Raw genomic sequence first — 12,894 nt, 5'->3', positions numbered from 1 at the left:
CATTCCCTACCCAGAAAGCTGCAGAGGTTAGGAGGAGCTGGAAGGTAAATGAACACGGCAAAGCTTGGGGACAGAGAAGTCGCCTTTAATAAGGTGGGGCTTGAAAATGTCAGGTGTGGGGCATAGCTGGGCACCCAAGCGGAAGAGGGCTCAGCCCAGGCTGTCCATACCCCAGGTGCCACTTGCTTCCCCATGAAAAGTGATTTGGATGTGGGTCAGACATGCGCACTGCAGGAGAAGGGCTGCCTCCTCAGGGCCCCCAGTGTACTGGGGACGTCTGGTGCAGGACCCAGGGAGAGGCTCCCCAGGGACCAGCTTTCCTGAAGTTTCTTGTCCAGCTTCTGCCTGCTGCCAGGGAGAGAGGAAAGTTACTTGGATCTCTCCCTTCTGGGAATTTGTTTTGCTGAGACTGGGTCTCACTATGTAATTCAGGCTAGACTTGAACTTCCTAGCAGCCCAGGCTGGCCTCGAACTTGTGATTCCCCTGCCTCAGTCTCCCATGTCCTGGGATTACAGGCTCTGCCTGGCCCCTTGAAACCTGTTTACCTCCACTCATTGACCCAGAGCCTCCCCTTCGCCAGGGTCGTTTTGGTTCTCTTTCCATGCCACTCAAGGTTCACATTTCCTTTTGGCATTTAAGGTCAGATTAGATGCCTCAGTCCAAGAACTGCACCCCTGGGTCCTCATTTCCACTTTAGGCCTTTTAAGGCTCATCACCCTTCACTTTTCCTCCAGGACCATCCCAGCCCACTTAGATTCTTCTCATTTTGAAATTCTCCCAGCAAGGAGGAATTTCTGAGACTTTTAGTGTGTGTATGTCTATAGACGTACATTCATTTAGCAGCCACTCACCACCCACCAAGAAAGAGTGACCTTCCACTTCCTCCCCATTTGGTGGTGAGGGGGACAGTCCTAGAGATTGGACCCAGGCCATTTGCAGTCAGCTACATCCCCAGCCCTTAAAAGCAATTTTTTTCTTTTCTTTTTCTGTTTTTTTTTTTTTTTTTTTTTTTTTTTTTTTTTTAAGAGAGAGAGAGGGTCTTACTAAATTGCTAAAAACGCTCAGACAGGGCTCAAACTTCTGATCCTTTTGCCTCAGCCTCCCAGAGTGCTGAGATTACAGATGTGTGCCACCATGCTTGGCTTCCCTCCAACTTTTTGTATTGTGTTTGCCTAATGTCACAAACTGATCCTACTCTGTCTCCAACAATACTGTTACCATTTTTCCAAAATATTATGCTTTTCTTCATGTTCCCGTGCCTTTTCTCATCCAGTGAGGCCTTTACCTATCTTGGCGGGTGGGAAAACTCCTGTTTACCTTGAGGACCCATCTCAAATGTCCTTCCCTTATGTCCAGATTGATTCCCTATCTCTCCATGTGCTTTCTCCTGTGCTCTCATAGTCCCTGTGCTCTCATAGTCCCTGAGCTTTGGCCATCAGTACTGGACATGGGGTACACTGTCAGTTCCTAGCCACCTGCTCACTGTGGAGGGCTCTGGGAGGGAGGACCAGATGGGCAGGGGAGGAAAGGGTCTCAGCCTGTGTTCTGCTGCTTACAATTAATCTGAACAGTGACAGCCCAGAGCTGCGCCCTGCTGGGCCATGTGGGACTACCTGGGCTCACAGGGACCTACCTGAAGTTCACATAGTAGAAGAAGCCTGCAGTCTGGATGAGGAGGAAGAGCAGGAAGATGCCAGGCCGCAGGCATGTGGGAGTCCCTGGGCGCCAGCCAGGGTTCTGGGGGCCTTTGGCTGCTACTTTCTGGAAGGGGAGAGGGGGATCCTGACTCGCCTTGCAACCCAGGAAGGAGGGGCGCTTGAATCTGTGCTATGCTTGGCCTCATGTGTCTCCCCAGGCCTGAGCTATGGTGGCCGCTGTCTGGAGAAGAGTGGTGTACAGAGTTGTCTCCCGACCTAGGACTCAGTGGCTGCATCTGTGGGAAAAACTGGGAAGACCTGGAGTCTGGGAGCATCAGGGACCAGTGACTTAAGTGATGAGGGAGAGAGAGAGAGAGAAGGGGAGAGAGACAGAGAGAGACAGAGACAGAGAGACAGAGATAGAGACAGACACAAAATGAGGGCAAGGGAAAGAGCAAGAAGGAACAGGTGGCACAAGGGCAGAGCAGCTCGACTGCTGAATGCTGAATGACCTTGGGCAAAGCCACCCATTTCCTTGCAGTCACTGAGGGGGTGGACTCTGAACAGGTTCCAGGACCCTACTGCTGCTGTGTCTGTGCTACTTCCCAGAGAGAGACGGCAGAAAGGTGGGACTCATGTCCTTGAACACCCAAGTGTACACACAGACATAGGTATCCACCCAGGTGTGCCTGCTCAGGTCCTGGGAGGGAGGAAAAGGCAGTGGGCACCCGGGGCAGAAGTGATGGAAGAGGGTAGTGGAGTCCAGACCTCAGGGAGGGGACCCCGCGCCCTCCTCCTTTCACTGTCACCTGTGTGCCCTGAAGGTCCTTGTGCAGGAGACCCAGGATCCGGTCCAGCTCCAAGAAGTGATGCTTGGTGCCCACAGGCAGAGAGGCAACCTGGGCTTCCAAGGCCATGCGAGCAGCAACATCCCTGCCAGGTGGAAATAGGGAGGTCACTCATTTACCTTCCGGTTGCACCCAGGTCATTTCCCATGATCCCTAGGGTACGGCACAAATAGAGAACAGGCACCATTCTTTTAGAGGTTGGTCTTGGTCCCAGAACTTCTCTCTGGGCCCTAAGACAGGTTTAACCTGGACAAAGATCCCCTTCAAGCTATCTGGCTCAACCACTGTCTCCCTGGACTCTCTGCCTTTGACCCCCCAGGCCTCAGGGTATTTGGCTTCGCTCCTTGTCCTGCTCCCCTTTGCCATCCCAGCCTCCTAGATGTGGAGAGTGGGCATTGTGTACCCAGGGATCTCCCCGCCCAGAGCTCCACAGGTAGCTCCTGGGCCTGCAGGCTCCATCATGGCAGAGGGCAAAGGGAGCTCAGGGCTTCCTTCTCCAGCTGGCCTGGTCTAGGCTGTGTCCCTCTAAAATCTCTTTCAAACACAGGCTGTTTCTGAGAGCTGTCTCCAAAGGCAAGCTCAGATTTACTATTTCTGCCTGGGAGGAACGTCCCCTGTCACACAATGGTCTTTTCCTTTTTACATTTCTATTTCTATTTTTATTAGTACATGTTTGTAGTACATAATGATTCCATTTAGCATGGGAAGTTGGTGCATGTACATGCCACCACAGAAAAATTTATTTTTAAATTGATTTTACTATGCAGTTCAGGCTGGCCTTAAACTCACTACATAGTTCAGGATGGCTCAAACTCAGGATGATTCTCCTGCTTCAGCCTGTCGAGTGCTGGGATTCAGGTGTGCACTACCATGCTCAATGAGAGTGCTTTCAAAGTAGGACTTTCAAAACTTTAAACTCAATTCAGTTAAATTCAGGTCACCTCAGCCACTGCAACCTCTAGCTTGTCTCCTTGCCAAGCTCTGTGCCTGGTGAACGTTTGGGAAGCCATGAAAGAAAGAACTGCAGGACCATGAACCCCCTTCAGGCAGAGAGGTATGTTGGTGGGTGTGGAGGGCTTCTCTTCCCTCTCTCACCCCTTACCTCATGTCTTGCAGGCCCTGAAGCAGAGTTTGCTGTCCACAAAGCAAGGTACTGACTTTGGCCGAGTCCTGCAGGGTGGAGAGGACAGCTTCTGGTCCAGGATTCACCTTCTCAGGGTCACATTCCTTAGGGATACTGCAGCCCTCCTCCTTCTAGGGGCTTTACCAAAGCACCAGGGCCCCCTTCATTTTATTTATTTATTTATTTATTTTTGTCTTTTTGAGACAGGGTCTCACATGCAGTTCAGGCTGACCTTGGGCTCTCTTTGTAGCCCAGGCTGGTCTTGAACTTGCAACAATCCACCTGCCTCAGCTTCCCGAGTGCTGGGATTACAGGAGTGTGCCACCATGCCCCACTTCTATTTTTTGGTTTTCTTTCTTTTTTTTTTTTTTTTTTTTTTTTGTCTTTTTTTGTTTTTATCGGTACCAGTGATCGAACTCACGACTGCCTGCTTGCAAGGCAGGCGCTTATGCCGCTGAGCTAAATCCCCAGCCCGAATTTTTTGGTTTTCTTATACAGAGTTGTGCTGTGTAGTCTGGGCTGGGCTTGAACTCACTATGTAGCCCAGGCTGGCTCAGAACTCGCAGAAATCCTCCTGCCTCAACCACTTCCTATCCCCTGAGTGGTAAGATTATTGCCACTCTGCCAGTTTTGCCCTCTTCATTTTGGACACAATGAGTTTCCCTCACCTCTCTCCATCTAGGCTCTGAAGTCCTATCCCCTCTCCCTCTCCCTCCCATCCCTGTCACTCCTGGATTTCTCAGAATCCTTCTGCTTCTAATCCCTCCCATCCCAGTCCTCTCTGTCCCCATCTCCCAAGATGTGAGCCAAACAGCAGGCCAGGACTTGTTAATACCCCCAGTTTTGAGTCTCTGCCATGTCAAGTGGCCTGGAAAAGTAGCTGTCCTTTTGGAGAGATGGGGCCTGGCAGGAAGGGGACCTGGGCCTGGAGGTAGGACCAAGAGGACTGGGCCTGGTGGGTGGGACCCTTCCTAAGCTGCCCTGGCTTAAGAACATAAGATTAAAGCCTCAGCTGTCAGAACCCAGCAAAGCCTGCAGGAGTTGCTGACCTCTTCCTGGCCAAATGCTTTGTCTGGCGGGTTTAGCTTTCGGGTCCCCAGGCAGGGCATGCCCAGGGCATGGCTCTCAAGGGAGGAGCCAGGGTGACAGTGGAGATGAAATGAGGATTTGTGCAGCCAAGCAGTAAGCAAGCCATATGCAAATCACATGTGCAGCCACATGCAAATTGGTACCAAGTCTATTTCTGTCATTTGTCTGTGGTCCTGATCCAAGTATCTGGCATTGACTCTTCCCTGCACCACGGGGTGGGCATTTACTTATCCAGAGATGCCCTCCCTCCTGCAGGCTGTGCTACCCCACCCTGTGATTTTCAACTTTCCACTCCCCCCCGCATCTGCCCGCCACACCTTTGGGGAGACCTGCGCCTGGCTCTGTCACTTGCTGCTCTTTTGTTTTTTGGCTGGTTTGTTTGGTTTTTTGTTGTTTTTTGAGACAGGGTCTCACTAATAGCTCAGGCTGGCATGGAGCTAACGGCGATCCTCTTGCCTCAGCCTCATGAGTGCCCGAATTCCAGGTGTGTGCCATCACACCTGGTACTCGCTATGCTTTGAAGCCTGTAGAGGTAGCTGTGGATGCCCATGGGCCACTCACCCATCCCACCTCAGTTCTGACCCAGCCTGGGGACCTCAGCTGCTGCTTCCATTGCTTCTTGACCTGGGCTAGGTGCTCAGAGAGACCCCAGATGGCCTGCAGGATGTGGCTGTGTCTGCTCAGCGTCTCCTGCAGGTCGAAGAGCCTTTCCCCTGGAGAGCAGGACAGAGCTGGGATGGGCTGTAGTGGGCAACAGGTGATGAGGTAGGGACAGGACAGATCTGAGCCCAGGTTCTGGTAGCTACCATCTCCCCTGGGTTAAAAGACTCCTGCTTCTAAGGACAGAGGTCTTGTGATGCCCCTGCCCTGGGCCACTACCTCCTTCTTGGGCTCTGGCATTTGGTTGTGGATATGTGTTCTTCCTGGTGCTCAGGCCCAACCTTGCCTGCAGCCCTTCCAGCAGCCTGGCCAGGCGGAGCTGCTCTGTTTCCAGGAAAGGCCTAGGGGGAACCTGCAGGAAGGAGATGGGAGGCCCAGAAGTGGGGAGTCTCCCTCAGGGGCCCCGCTCCCTGACCAAGCCTCCTCCTTGCTAGGGAAGAGCCCTTTGCTTGATCACCAACCTGAGGTTTCCAGCCTCCCATTACTGCCGCCACCCCGCTATGGCCCCAACCTTCTTCAGTGTCACCTCATCCAGGAAGTGTCCTGGTTCCCAGGTTGTTTTTGACCTTTTCTCTGTGCCCCACCTCCCCTTGCATCTGTTGACTACCAGTGCTGGTCACTGTGTGTTGTCCTGTCACAGCCCAGCCCTGTCAGCCTAGGAGGCCAGAGGGCAGAGCCTGGCCCCCAGCACTGCATCACACAAAAGAAAGGGGGCTAAGGGTGCCATGACAGGGGCTGTGGGGTGTCTGGGAATAGGAGACCCAGCTGGCATCACCTCTGGACCAGGCTCGCTCAGACTGAAGGTCAAGAAGGACAGGACATCATGGTTATCTGGAAGAGGTTTGGGGAGGGGAAGGTTATATCCTCATGCCTAGCACCCCAGCCACTCAGCCCTTATCCCTAGGTTCAGGGTGACTTGGGCATCTCTTCGACCTTCATCTTGCTCATGTCCTAGGAGGGTCTGGGGACAGACAAGCAGCTGTGTGGCTCTGAGGGTTGAAAACACCTTTAACCAGAGGTGGCCCCAGGCAAGTGGGAAAGGACATAGTGGTCTGGAGCCATGGCACCAGACCAAGGGACACCGCAGCTCCCCAGTGCACAGCTACTCCAGGAAGCACCAACGCACATTGGCTACTTCCACAGAATGGCTCTGACCACATTGCTATCCTCCTCAGAAACCTTAGAGCTGGGAATGGTGGTGCAAATTTATAATCTCAGCACTTAGGAGGCTGAGGCAGGACGATTTCTGTGAGTTCAAGGCAGCCTGCATTACATAGTGAGACTCTGGAGAGAAAGAAAGGGGGTGGGAAGAGGAGAGAGAGGAAGGAGAGAAAGGAGAAGAGAGAAGGGGAAGGGAAGAGAGGGGAGGGAAGAGAAGAGAGGTCTTTCTTGAGACAGGAGAGTCCCAAGTTTGAACCCAGCCTGAGCAGCTTGGTGATTTAGACTCAAAATAAGAAAAATTATTTAAAAGGGACATAGCTCAGTGTGAAGGCTCTAGTTTCAATGGGTTAGGGGGAAAGAAAGAAAAGAAATGGAAAAAAAAAAAAAAAAAACAACTCCTTCCATGGCTCCCCAGTGCCCAGAGACTGCAGACCAAAGTCCTGATGTTTAAAGTTTCCTACTTCCTAGGAGGAGCATTTGCCATGGGCTCTGCATACACCACTTCCCTTTGCTCTGTGTCCTAAATGTCCCTTGTGCGGTGCCCCTTTCACCTGCCCCAGTGTCTAGCAAGGGGCACTTACAGGGACCATTAGGATGAAAACACTTTGTCCCTTGTGAGACCTGCAGTAACCTTCCTGCTGGTGACAGAGACCACTGAAAGGCTGGTGACTGGCCCAGGTCACTTGGTGAGGAAGTGATTGCCCCACCCAGGGCCTGCAAAGGTCTGCTGAAGCCAGGTCACAGACACAGCCCCTCTGTTCTCACCTATCCTGCGGCCTCACCTGCCAGGGCGCCAGTGGCTGCTGAGACCCCGAAGTAACCTCCAGGGGTCAAAAGCAGAGGTCCCACATCAATACAGATGTCTTCCGGGTCATTAGGGGTGAAACCACTGCTCAGTGATACCTAAAGGACACAAAGGGAAGGCACTGGCTCCGGCCCCTGGAAGGAGGGCAGACAGGGCTTGGGACTAGAGTGACATGGAGGTGACCTGCATCCTGGGCTCATGTGAGCCTCCTGGGCACATGCTGTGTGATATCTGGATTCTGGGTGCTCCCTGGATATGCTTGTAACCCCATGAATGTGAGGACCCCTGTGTTCCAGGGACCCCTTGTGATCTCCCAGACTTCAGCTGGAGCAGGGCACCCTCAGGCAGCATCTCTGTAGCCCAGAGCCAATGATCTGAATGCTCACAGAGACCTCAGGAGCAGGAGGACTCACACGCAGCCTCTGTTGCCAGTAGGTGATCCGTGCTCTGAATGGATATGGCCGATTCCGAAAGTCCCAGTGGCAGGAGCCCAGCACCCGGCTGCCTCCATTCCTGTGGGCATTTAAGAGTCCAGCCAGGCCACAGAGGACCCCACACCTTGCCCTGGGGTGGGGTCTCAAAAGCTACTCTGCCCTGGCCTCTGTGTCACCTCCTTTCCCCAGGTGACCTAGCACAGGACAGGTCCCTATGTTTAGCCTCTTACACAGAAGAAATAGAGGCAGGAAAGCACCTTCTGCCTGGAAACACTTCTGCCAAAGTGTTTTCTGACTTAGAAAGGGCCCAGAGGCCTCCCTGTGGCTGTCATCAGAGACAGAGGCCTGGGCCAAGCATGGAATCTGACTTCTGTACCCCTAACGCACCACCACAGCCTGCTATCCCTTCCTTCTCTCTTTCTCTTAAACTTCAAGTGCCCCCATGATTCTGGGGAGGCCACCTCCATCCTCTCCCTTCTGCATGGGTTGGGCACTAGTAGCCCAGGACGGTATGACTAGCCTGTGGTCATCCAGGGTGGTGCTGCAGGCTCTGGAGAGTTCAGAGCATAGCCCTGCACCCCAGGTTTCTCTGGGCATGTGGGTGGGGTGGGCAGCTCACAAAGCACCTGTCACTGCCACCTTCCGCTACAGAGGAGGCAGCACAGGGGACCAGGGCATGTACTCTGAACCGTGCAATTGCAAACCCTGGTGTCCTGTCTTTAAAACAAAGGGATAATTGCAAGTAGCTCATAACCATGTTACGAGGGTTCACAAGATGGTGGTGTCAAGGGCGTTGGCCCTGGGCCAAGGACAGAAAGCTCAGCTTCACAAAGGTGTGCAATTATTCTAATTGTTACAAGAGGAGATTGTTTGCTGAGAGGCCCTGACAAACTGGTCCAGCCACTGGGAGGCCACGTCACCCGGAGGAAGGGAAGGAGAAGCTGGCAGGGCAGGGGCAGGGACCTTTACAGGCGAGTCTGGGGTCGGACGCCAGCTCGGCCCATGGCTGTGTGATCTCAGCAAATGACCTCACTTCTCCAGGATCGGTGTTCTCAGCAGGTTGTGAGAACCCACTGGGGCTGTCCCCAAAGGAGAAGACAGGGCTCTGGGGGCTGGGCTGACAGCCAGTGGGCAGAAGGCCAGGAGGACAGTGAGGAGGTGGCAGCCGAAGTATGGCTGATGCTGCATGAGTCGGTCCCCAGAGGCCCTTACCCAAGCTGCTTATGGGGACTGTGCCCATCACTGGCCAGCACACGAATGGCAGGGCTGTTCTGCAAGAAGGTAACATCAGCTTCAGCCAGGGAACAGGGAGGAAGTGGGAGGAGGAGGGCAGGGGTGGGAGGGAACTCTGCTCACCCGCGTGTCCTCAGCTGAGGAGTTGAAGAAGATCCCTACACCGTCCCTCGAGGCCAGCCGCCGGGGAACAGAGCCAACAAGGTTCCCATCCAGGGTGTACCACACGACCTGAAGGGGCCCCGCCCCTTAGCTCAGTGGTCGCTGAGAATGCTGGAGCCCCAGGCCTAAGCAGGGCCCACTCACCATGCCCTGAGTGCCCCGGCGGCCTGGCCCGGTCACCCGCATCTGTGTCTCTACCTCCCAGGCTGGGAAAGAGACCAAGGTTCTGCTCCACACAGCACCGCTGCGGTTCCTCAGGGATGGTGCCAGCCGCACCTCCTCCAGGCCTAGAATGGCATCTGTGGACAGGGCAGCTGAGATCTTGTTCTCTTACCACCCTCAAGCCCTGTCCCTCTGTCTCATCAGCAATATCCAGGCCTGGGAGGTCACACCAAGGTACACTGCTAAATAAGGGGCTGAGGAACACCTGTAATCTCAGCACTCTGGGACGCCGAGACAGGACTACAGGTTCAAACCCAGCCTGGGCAACTTAGTGACTTAGTGAGGCCCTGTCTCAAAAAGTAAAAAGGGCTGGGGATGCAGATTAGTGCAAAAGTCCCAGGTTCAATCCCCAGTACTGGAGTGGGAAGGACAGGAAGGGGTGCTGTGTGATTGGTGGGGGGAGAAGGGAAAGAAACAGGCCAGCCTGGTGGGAGCTGAGGGATAGGAATCAGGGCTCCCTTCAGCCTATCCCCATCCACCAGCCTGGAATCTTCCCAGGGGCTGCTAATCCAGCCTGTTTGCTCAGAAAGTTCAGGGATGAGCAGGAGACTGTGGGTCTGTCCACTGTCCAGCCCCTGTGGGAGGCCAGGGGCCTCACTGTGATTGTAGGCTCCTGGAGGCTGAGTCAGCCCAAGGACTTAGACTGGGCCTACAGGATCATGGTGCCAGGACTCCAAAGAGGAGGAGTGGGTGGACAATGAGCATATCAGCTGATCTGCTTTCTCTCTTTGCCTGCTAGGAGGTGCTGAGTGAAATCCATGGCTGGGCAGACCTTCCTGTATATATTTTGGAAACAAGTTATGTTCCTGAACTTGTACCAGGCCCTGCTCTACAACCCCTGTCTTCTTGCCTACTCCTGAGTTGGCTCCTCTGGGTTGTAGGGCTCTAATAAGTTGTTACCACCCTTTCTGAGAAGATCAAGTGAGAAGACAGAATCCCTGTGGGTCTGATGTGGAAAGCCCTAACTGACCTGTAGGGTTAGAAGCTTTTCTGCGGCTCCCCCATGCCCAGGTGTATACCACGTATCCCACATGCATGCAAGTGTGTGTGTGTTCACAGGTCCAAGCTGCAGAGGAGGAGAGGGAGGTTTAAGGGAGGCAAAGGAGGAGAAAGGAGTCCTGAGGCAGAAGAGGGCAGAGAAGAGAAACTGAGACAGGGTGGGGGGAATGGAAGACCTGATGGAGTGCTAAACCCCCTCCCTAGCCCAACCTGAGCCTGGCAGAGCCCCTCCCCACCAGTCCCCTCCTCCGGCCTCACCTCCATGATGAGTCCAGAATGGTATCCCAACCCCTGGCCACGCCAGCCTTGGGCTTTTGAAACTGAGCTTGTACTCAAATCTGCGCTGAGGAGGAAGAGGTGGGGAGCCTCCCTCAATGCTGTGGGGGGCCAGGAGCAGGAGGAAGAGCAGACAGAGCAGGACATCGAGACCTTGGGCCCCCGGCATGGTAGAACGGAAGGAACTGACATCCGGGTGCCAGGGTGATCAGAGCTGGGAGGCCAGGGAGGGGTCCTGGGCTTGGGCCAGGCAGGAGGAGCTGGGCACCACGGGGACCTGGGATTTGGCACTGACCTGTACCTCCTCCTCCCAGTACAGACATCCTGTTCCTCCAGGCTGGTCTCAAGCCCCATCCTCCCCACCTACTGAATTGCTGCCTCTGCTCTTGGGCTCCTGCAGCTGGTGCCCAGGGGTGCCAAGGGAGGGCCACCAGCCGGAGCCTGGCTGCTCCTCCCTGCCGGGGGTGGGACTGATCTTCCGCATCCTGCCTCTGTGTCCCAGGCAATGGCCCGACTCTGCTGCCCTCCACCCCTTTCTCTCCTCCTCGCCTCTCCCCTCCTTCTCTCTACTTTCCCGAAAGCAAGCTCGTCCTTCCCAGCACCTTGGTGTTCTCACCAGTAAATCACATGAACAAGGGAGGCAGGCTTATGTGACAGCAAGTAAATACACTGGATGGATCTCACATGGTGCCTAATTTTAACCCACCAACTGGAAACAAATAATTGGGGAATTTTTTTTTTAAAAAAGGACTGGAGAGCACCTGCGAGTCTCTAACCACTGGATGATAAAAGCCAGCGACCCAGATGGTTAGGAAGGCAAGAGTCGAAGGAACCGCTGGGCTAAAGTCAGCCCCAATTGGGGAAATTTGAACAATGCATATTTGATTATATTAAGAAATTATCACAGTGGGCATGGTGCCTGACTCAGCGCTGGTGAGGCTGAGGCAGGAAGATTGTCTGCATGTCTGAGGCCAGCCTGGGTTACATGAGTTCAAGGCCAGCCTCAACTACATCACAAGACCCTGACCCAAAAACAACAACAAATTTATCTTGAAGTTTTTTTTAGGAGTAGTGTGGTACTATAGTTGTGTAAGTCTTATCTTTTGGAGAACCATACTTTATGGGTAAATTCAGATAATTTCTGGGATTTGCTCCAGTATTTCAGGGCCTGGGGACAGCAAGGGGCAGAGGCAGTGAAGGGTGACCTGGAGTTGGTAATTGCTGATGCCGGGTTCAGTACACCGTTCTCTCCATCCTTTATCTGGACTTCGCCACCTCTGCCTGTCCTCTGTGTCTGAGAAGCCACTGGAGCCCCGTGTTGCTTCTGCCACTGGCTAGGTAGCACCAACTGGATCCCTTGCACCCAAGTGGGTCCTGAGAGGGACCATGTGTGCTCATGTTTAAAGAGCCAGTAGCCAGAAATGGGAATGGTGGCGGGGAAGGAAGGATAGGGTACAGGGAGGGACCCCCGTGCTGCAGCAGGACCCTGATCCACTCCTCCACACAGGCCACTGAGGCCCCTGGACCCTGGCTAGCTTGGACCAGCTGGCTAGAGTTGATAAAGGGCCCACACTTACTGGAGTCTGGCTGGAGTCAAGCTAGCCCTGCTGAGTCAGCACCATAGACCAGAGCGCCCATGCCCTGCCCTGCCCTGCCCTGCCCTGCCCTGGGTTTGGACTGTTCCTTTCCGGTCCCAGCTCCTCCCTCAAAGAAGGCTCTACTGTCTTTCATTTCCGCCCGTTCTCTTCTCAGCCCTTAGATGTGACCCAAAGGTCATGTCCTTCCCCTAGGTGGTCGGGTTTGCCCAAGCCTCTGTCCTCCTACACACCTCTCACATCCTCCTCCTCTCCTTCCATCACGGCTCCATTACTCATACAGCCCTCGGCCTCGGGTAGTTCCCTTGCCTCTGGCCCCCTTGTCTCTGGCTGCTGCCCTCTCAAAGGTCCCTACCAGACCCAGGACCTTGGTGACCTTCGTGCTGGCATGTGGCACCTGCCTGTAATTCCTGAGGTCTGGAAGGCTGAGGCAGTTTGAGCCCACAGTAGGTAACTTAATGACTTAGCAAGAATTTGCTTCAAAAAATAAAATAAAAAAAAAAAGCTGGCGATGTAGCTCACTGTGGATTTTTTCTTTTTTTAACCAGGGATTGAACTCACAACTACGTGCTTGCAAGGCAGGTGCTTATGCCACTGAGCTAAATCCCCAGCCCAGCTCATTATGGATTTCAATACCCCGTGCCATAAA

General features: G+C 53.9%; 1 protein-coding gene across 6 annotated transcripts; it reads right to left on the bottom strand.

Annotated features, from left to right (window-relative positions):
• Positions 1 to 64: 64 nt before the first annotated feature.
• On the bottom strand, positions 65 to 11,135 carry Lman1l (lectin, mannose binding 1 like). 6 transcript variants are annotated; one of them, XM_063243337.1, is made up of 14 exons: positions 10,946 to 11,135; positions 10,633 to 10,712; positions 9,298 to 9,452; positions 9,115 to 9,222; positions 8,971 to 9,029; positions 7,738 to 7,837; positions 7,302 to 7,422; positions 6,134 to 6,189; positions 5,578 to 5,710; positions 5,260 to 5,411; positions 3,589 to 3,656; positions 2,448 to 2,571; positions 1,635 to 1,762; positions 65 to 348 (listed from the first exon to the last, which is right to left on the bottom strand). In XM_063243337.1, exons 1-14 carry the CDS (start codon positions 11,002 to 11,004, stop codon positions 216 to 218), a joined length of 1,476 nt encoding a protein of 491 aa, XP_063099407.1. In that variant the 5' UTR covers positions 11,005 to 11,135; the 3' UTR covers positions 65 to 215. The 6 variants fall into 6 exon arrangements, with proteins under 6 accessions (XP_063099407.1, XP_063099406.1, XP_003463667.1 ...); XM_063243336.1 differs by lacking the exon at positions 10,946 to 11,135 and having other exon boundaries at positions 65 to 345; positions 10,633 to 10,904; XM_003463619.4 differs by lacking the exon at positions 10,946 to 11,135 and having other exon boundaries at positions 10,633 to 10,897.
• Positions 11,136 to 12,894: the final 1,759 nt, after the last annotated feature.

The sequence above is a fragment of the Cavia porcellus genome, unplaced genomic scaffold (genome assembly GCF_034190915.1).
Source record: "Cavia porcellus strain 051 isolate PalLab524CR breed Dunkin Hartley unplaced genomic scaffold, mCavPor4.1 scaffold_38, whole genome shotgun sequence".
Taxonomy (NCBI): Eukaryota; Metazoa; Chordata; class Mammalia; order Rodentia; family Caviidae; genus Cavia; species Cavia porcellus.
Note: the sequence above shows the minus strand (reverse complement) of the source record. Positions and strands in the feature narration are given on the sequence as shown.

Excerpts from the sequence above, each read along its gene's own strand:
- Lman1l (XM_003463619.4), bottom strand. The coding sequence starts at position 10,819 with ATGCCGGGGGCCCAAGGTCTCGATGTCCTGCTCTGTCTGCTCTTCCTC. Across the intron at positions 7,838-8,970 it reads AGTCCCCATAAGCAGCTTGG|GAATGGAGGCAGCCGGGTGC; the intron begins GTAAGGGCCTCT and ends AAATGCCCACAG. Across the intron at positions 5,711-6,133 it reads TGAGCGAGCCTGGTCCAGAG|GTTCCCCCTAGGCCTTTCCT; the intron begins GTGATGCCAGCT and ends TCCTTCCTGCAG.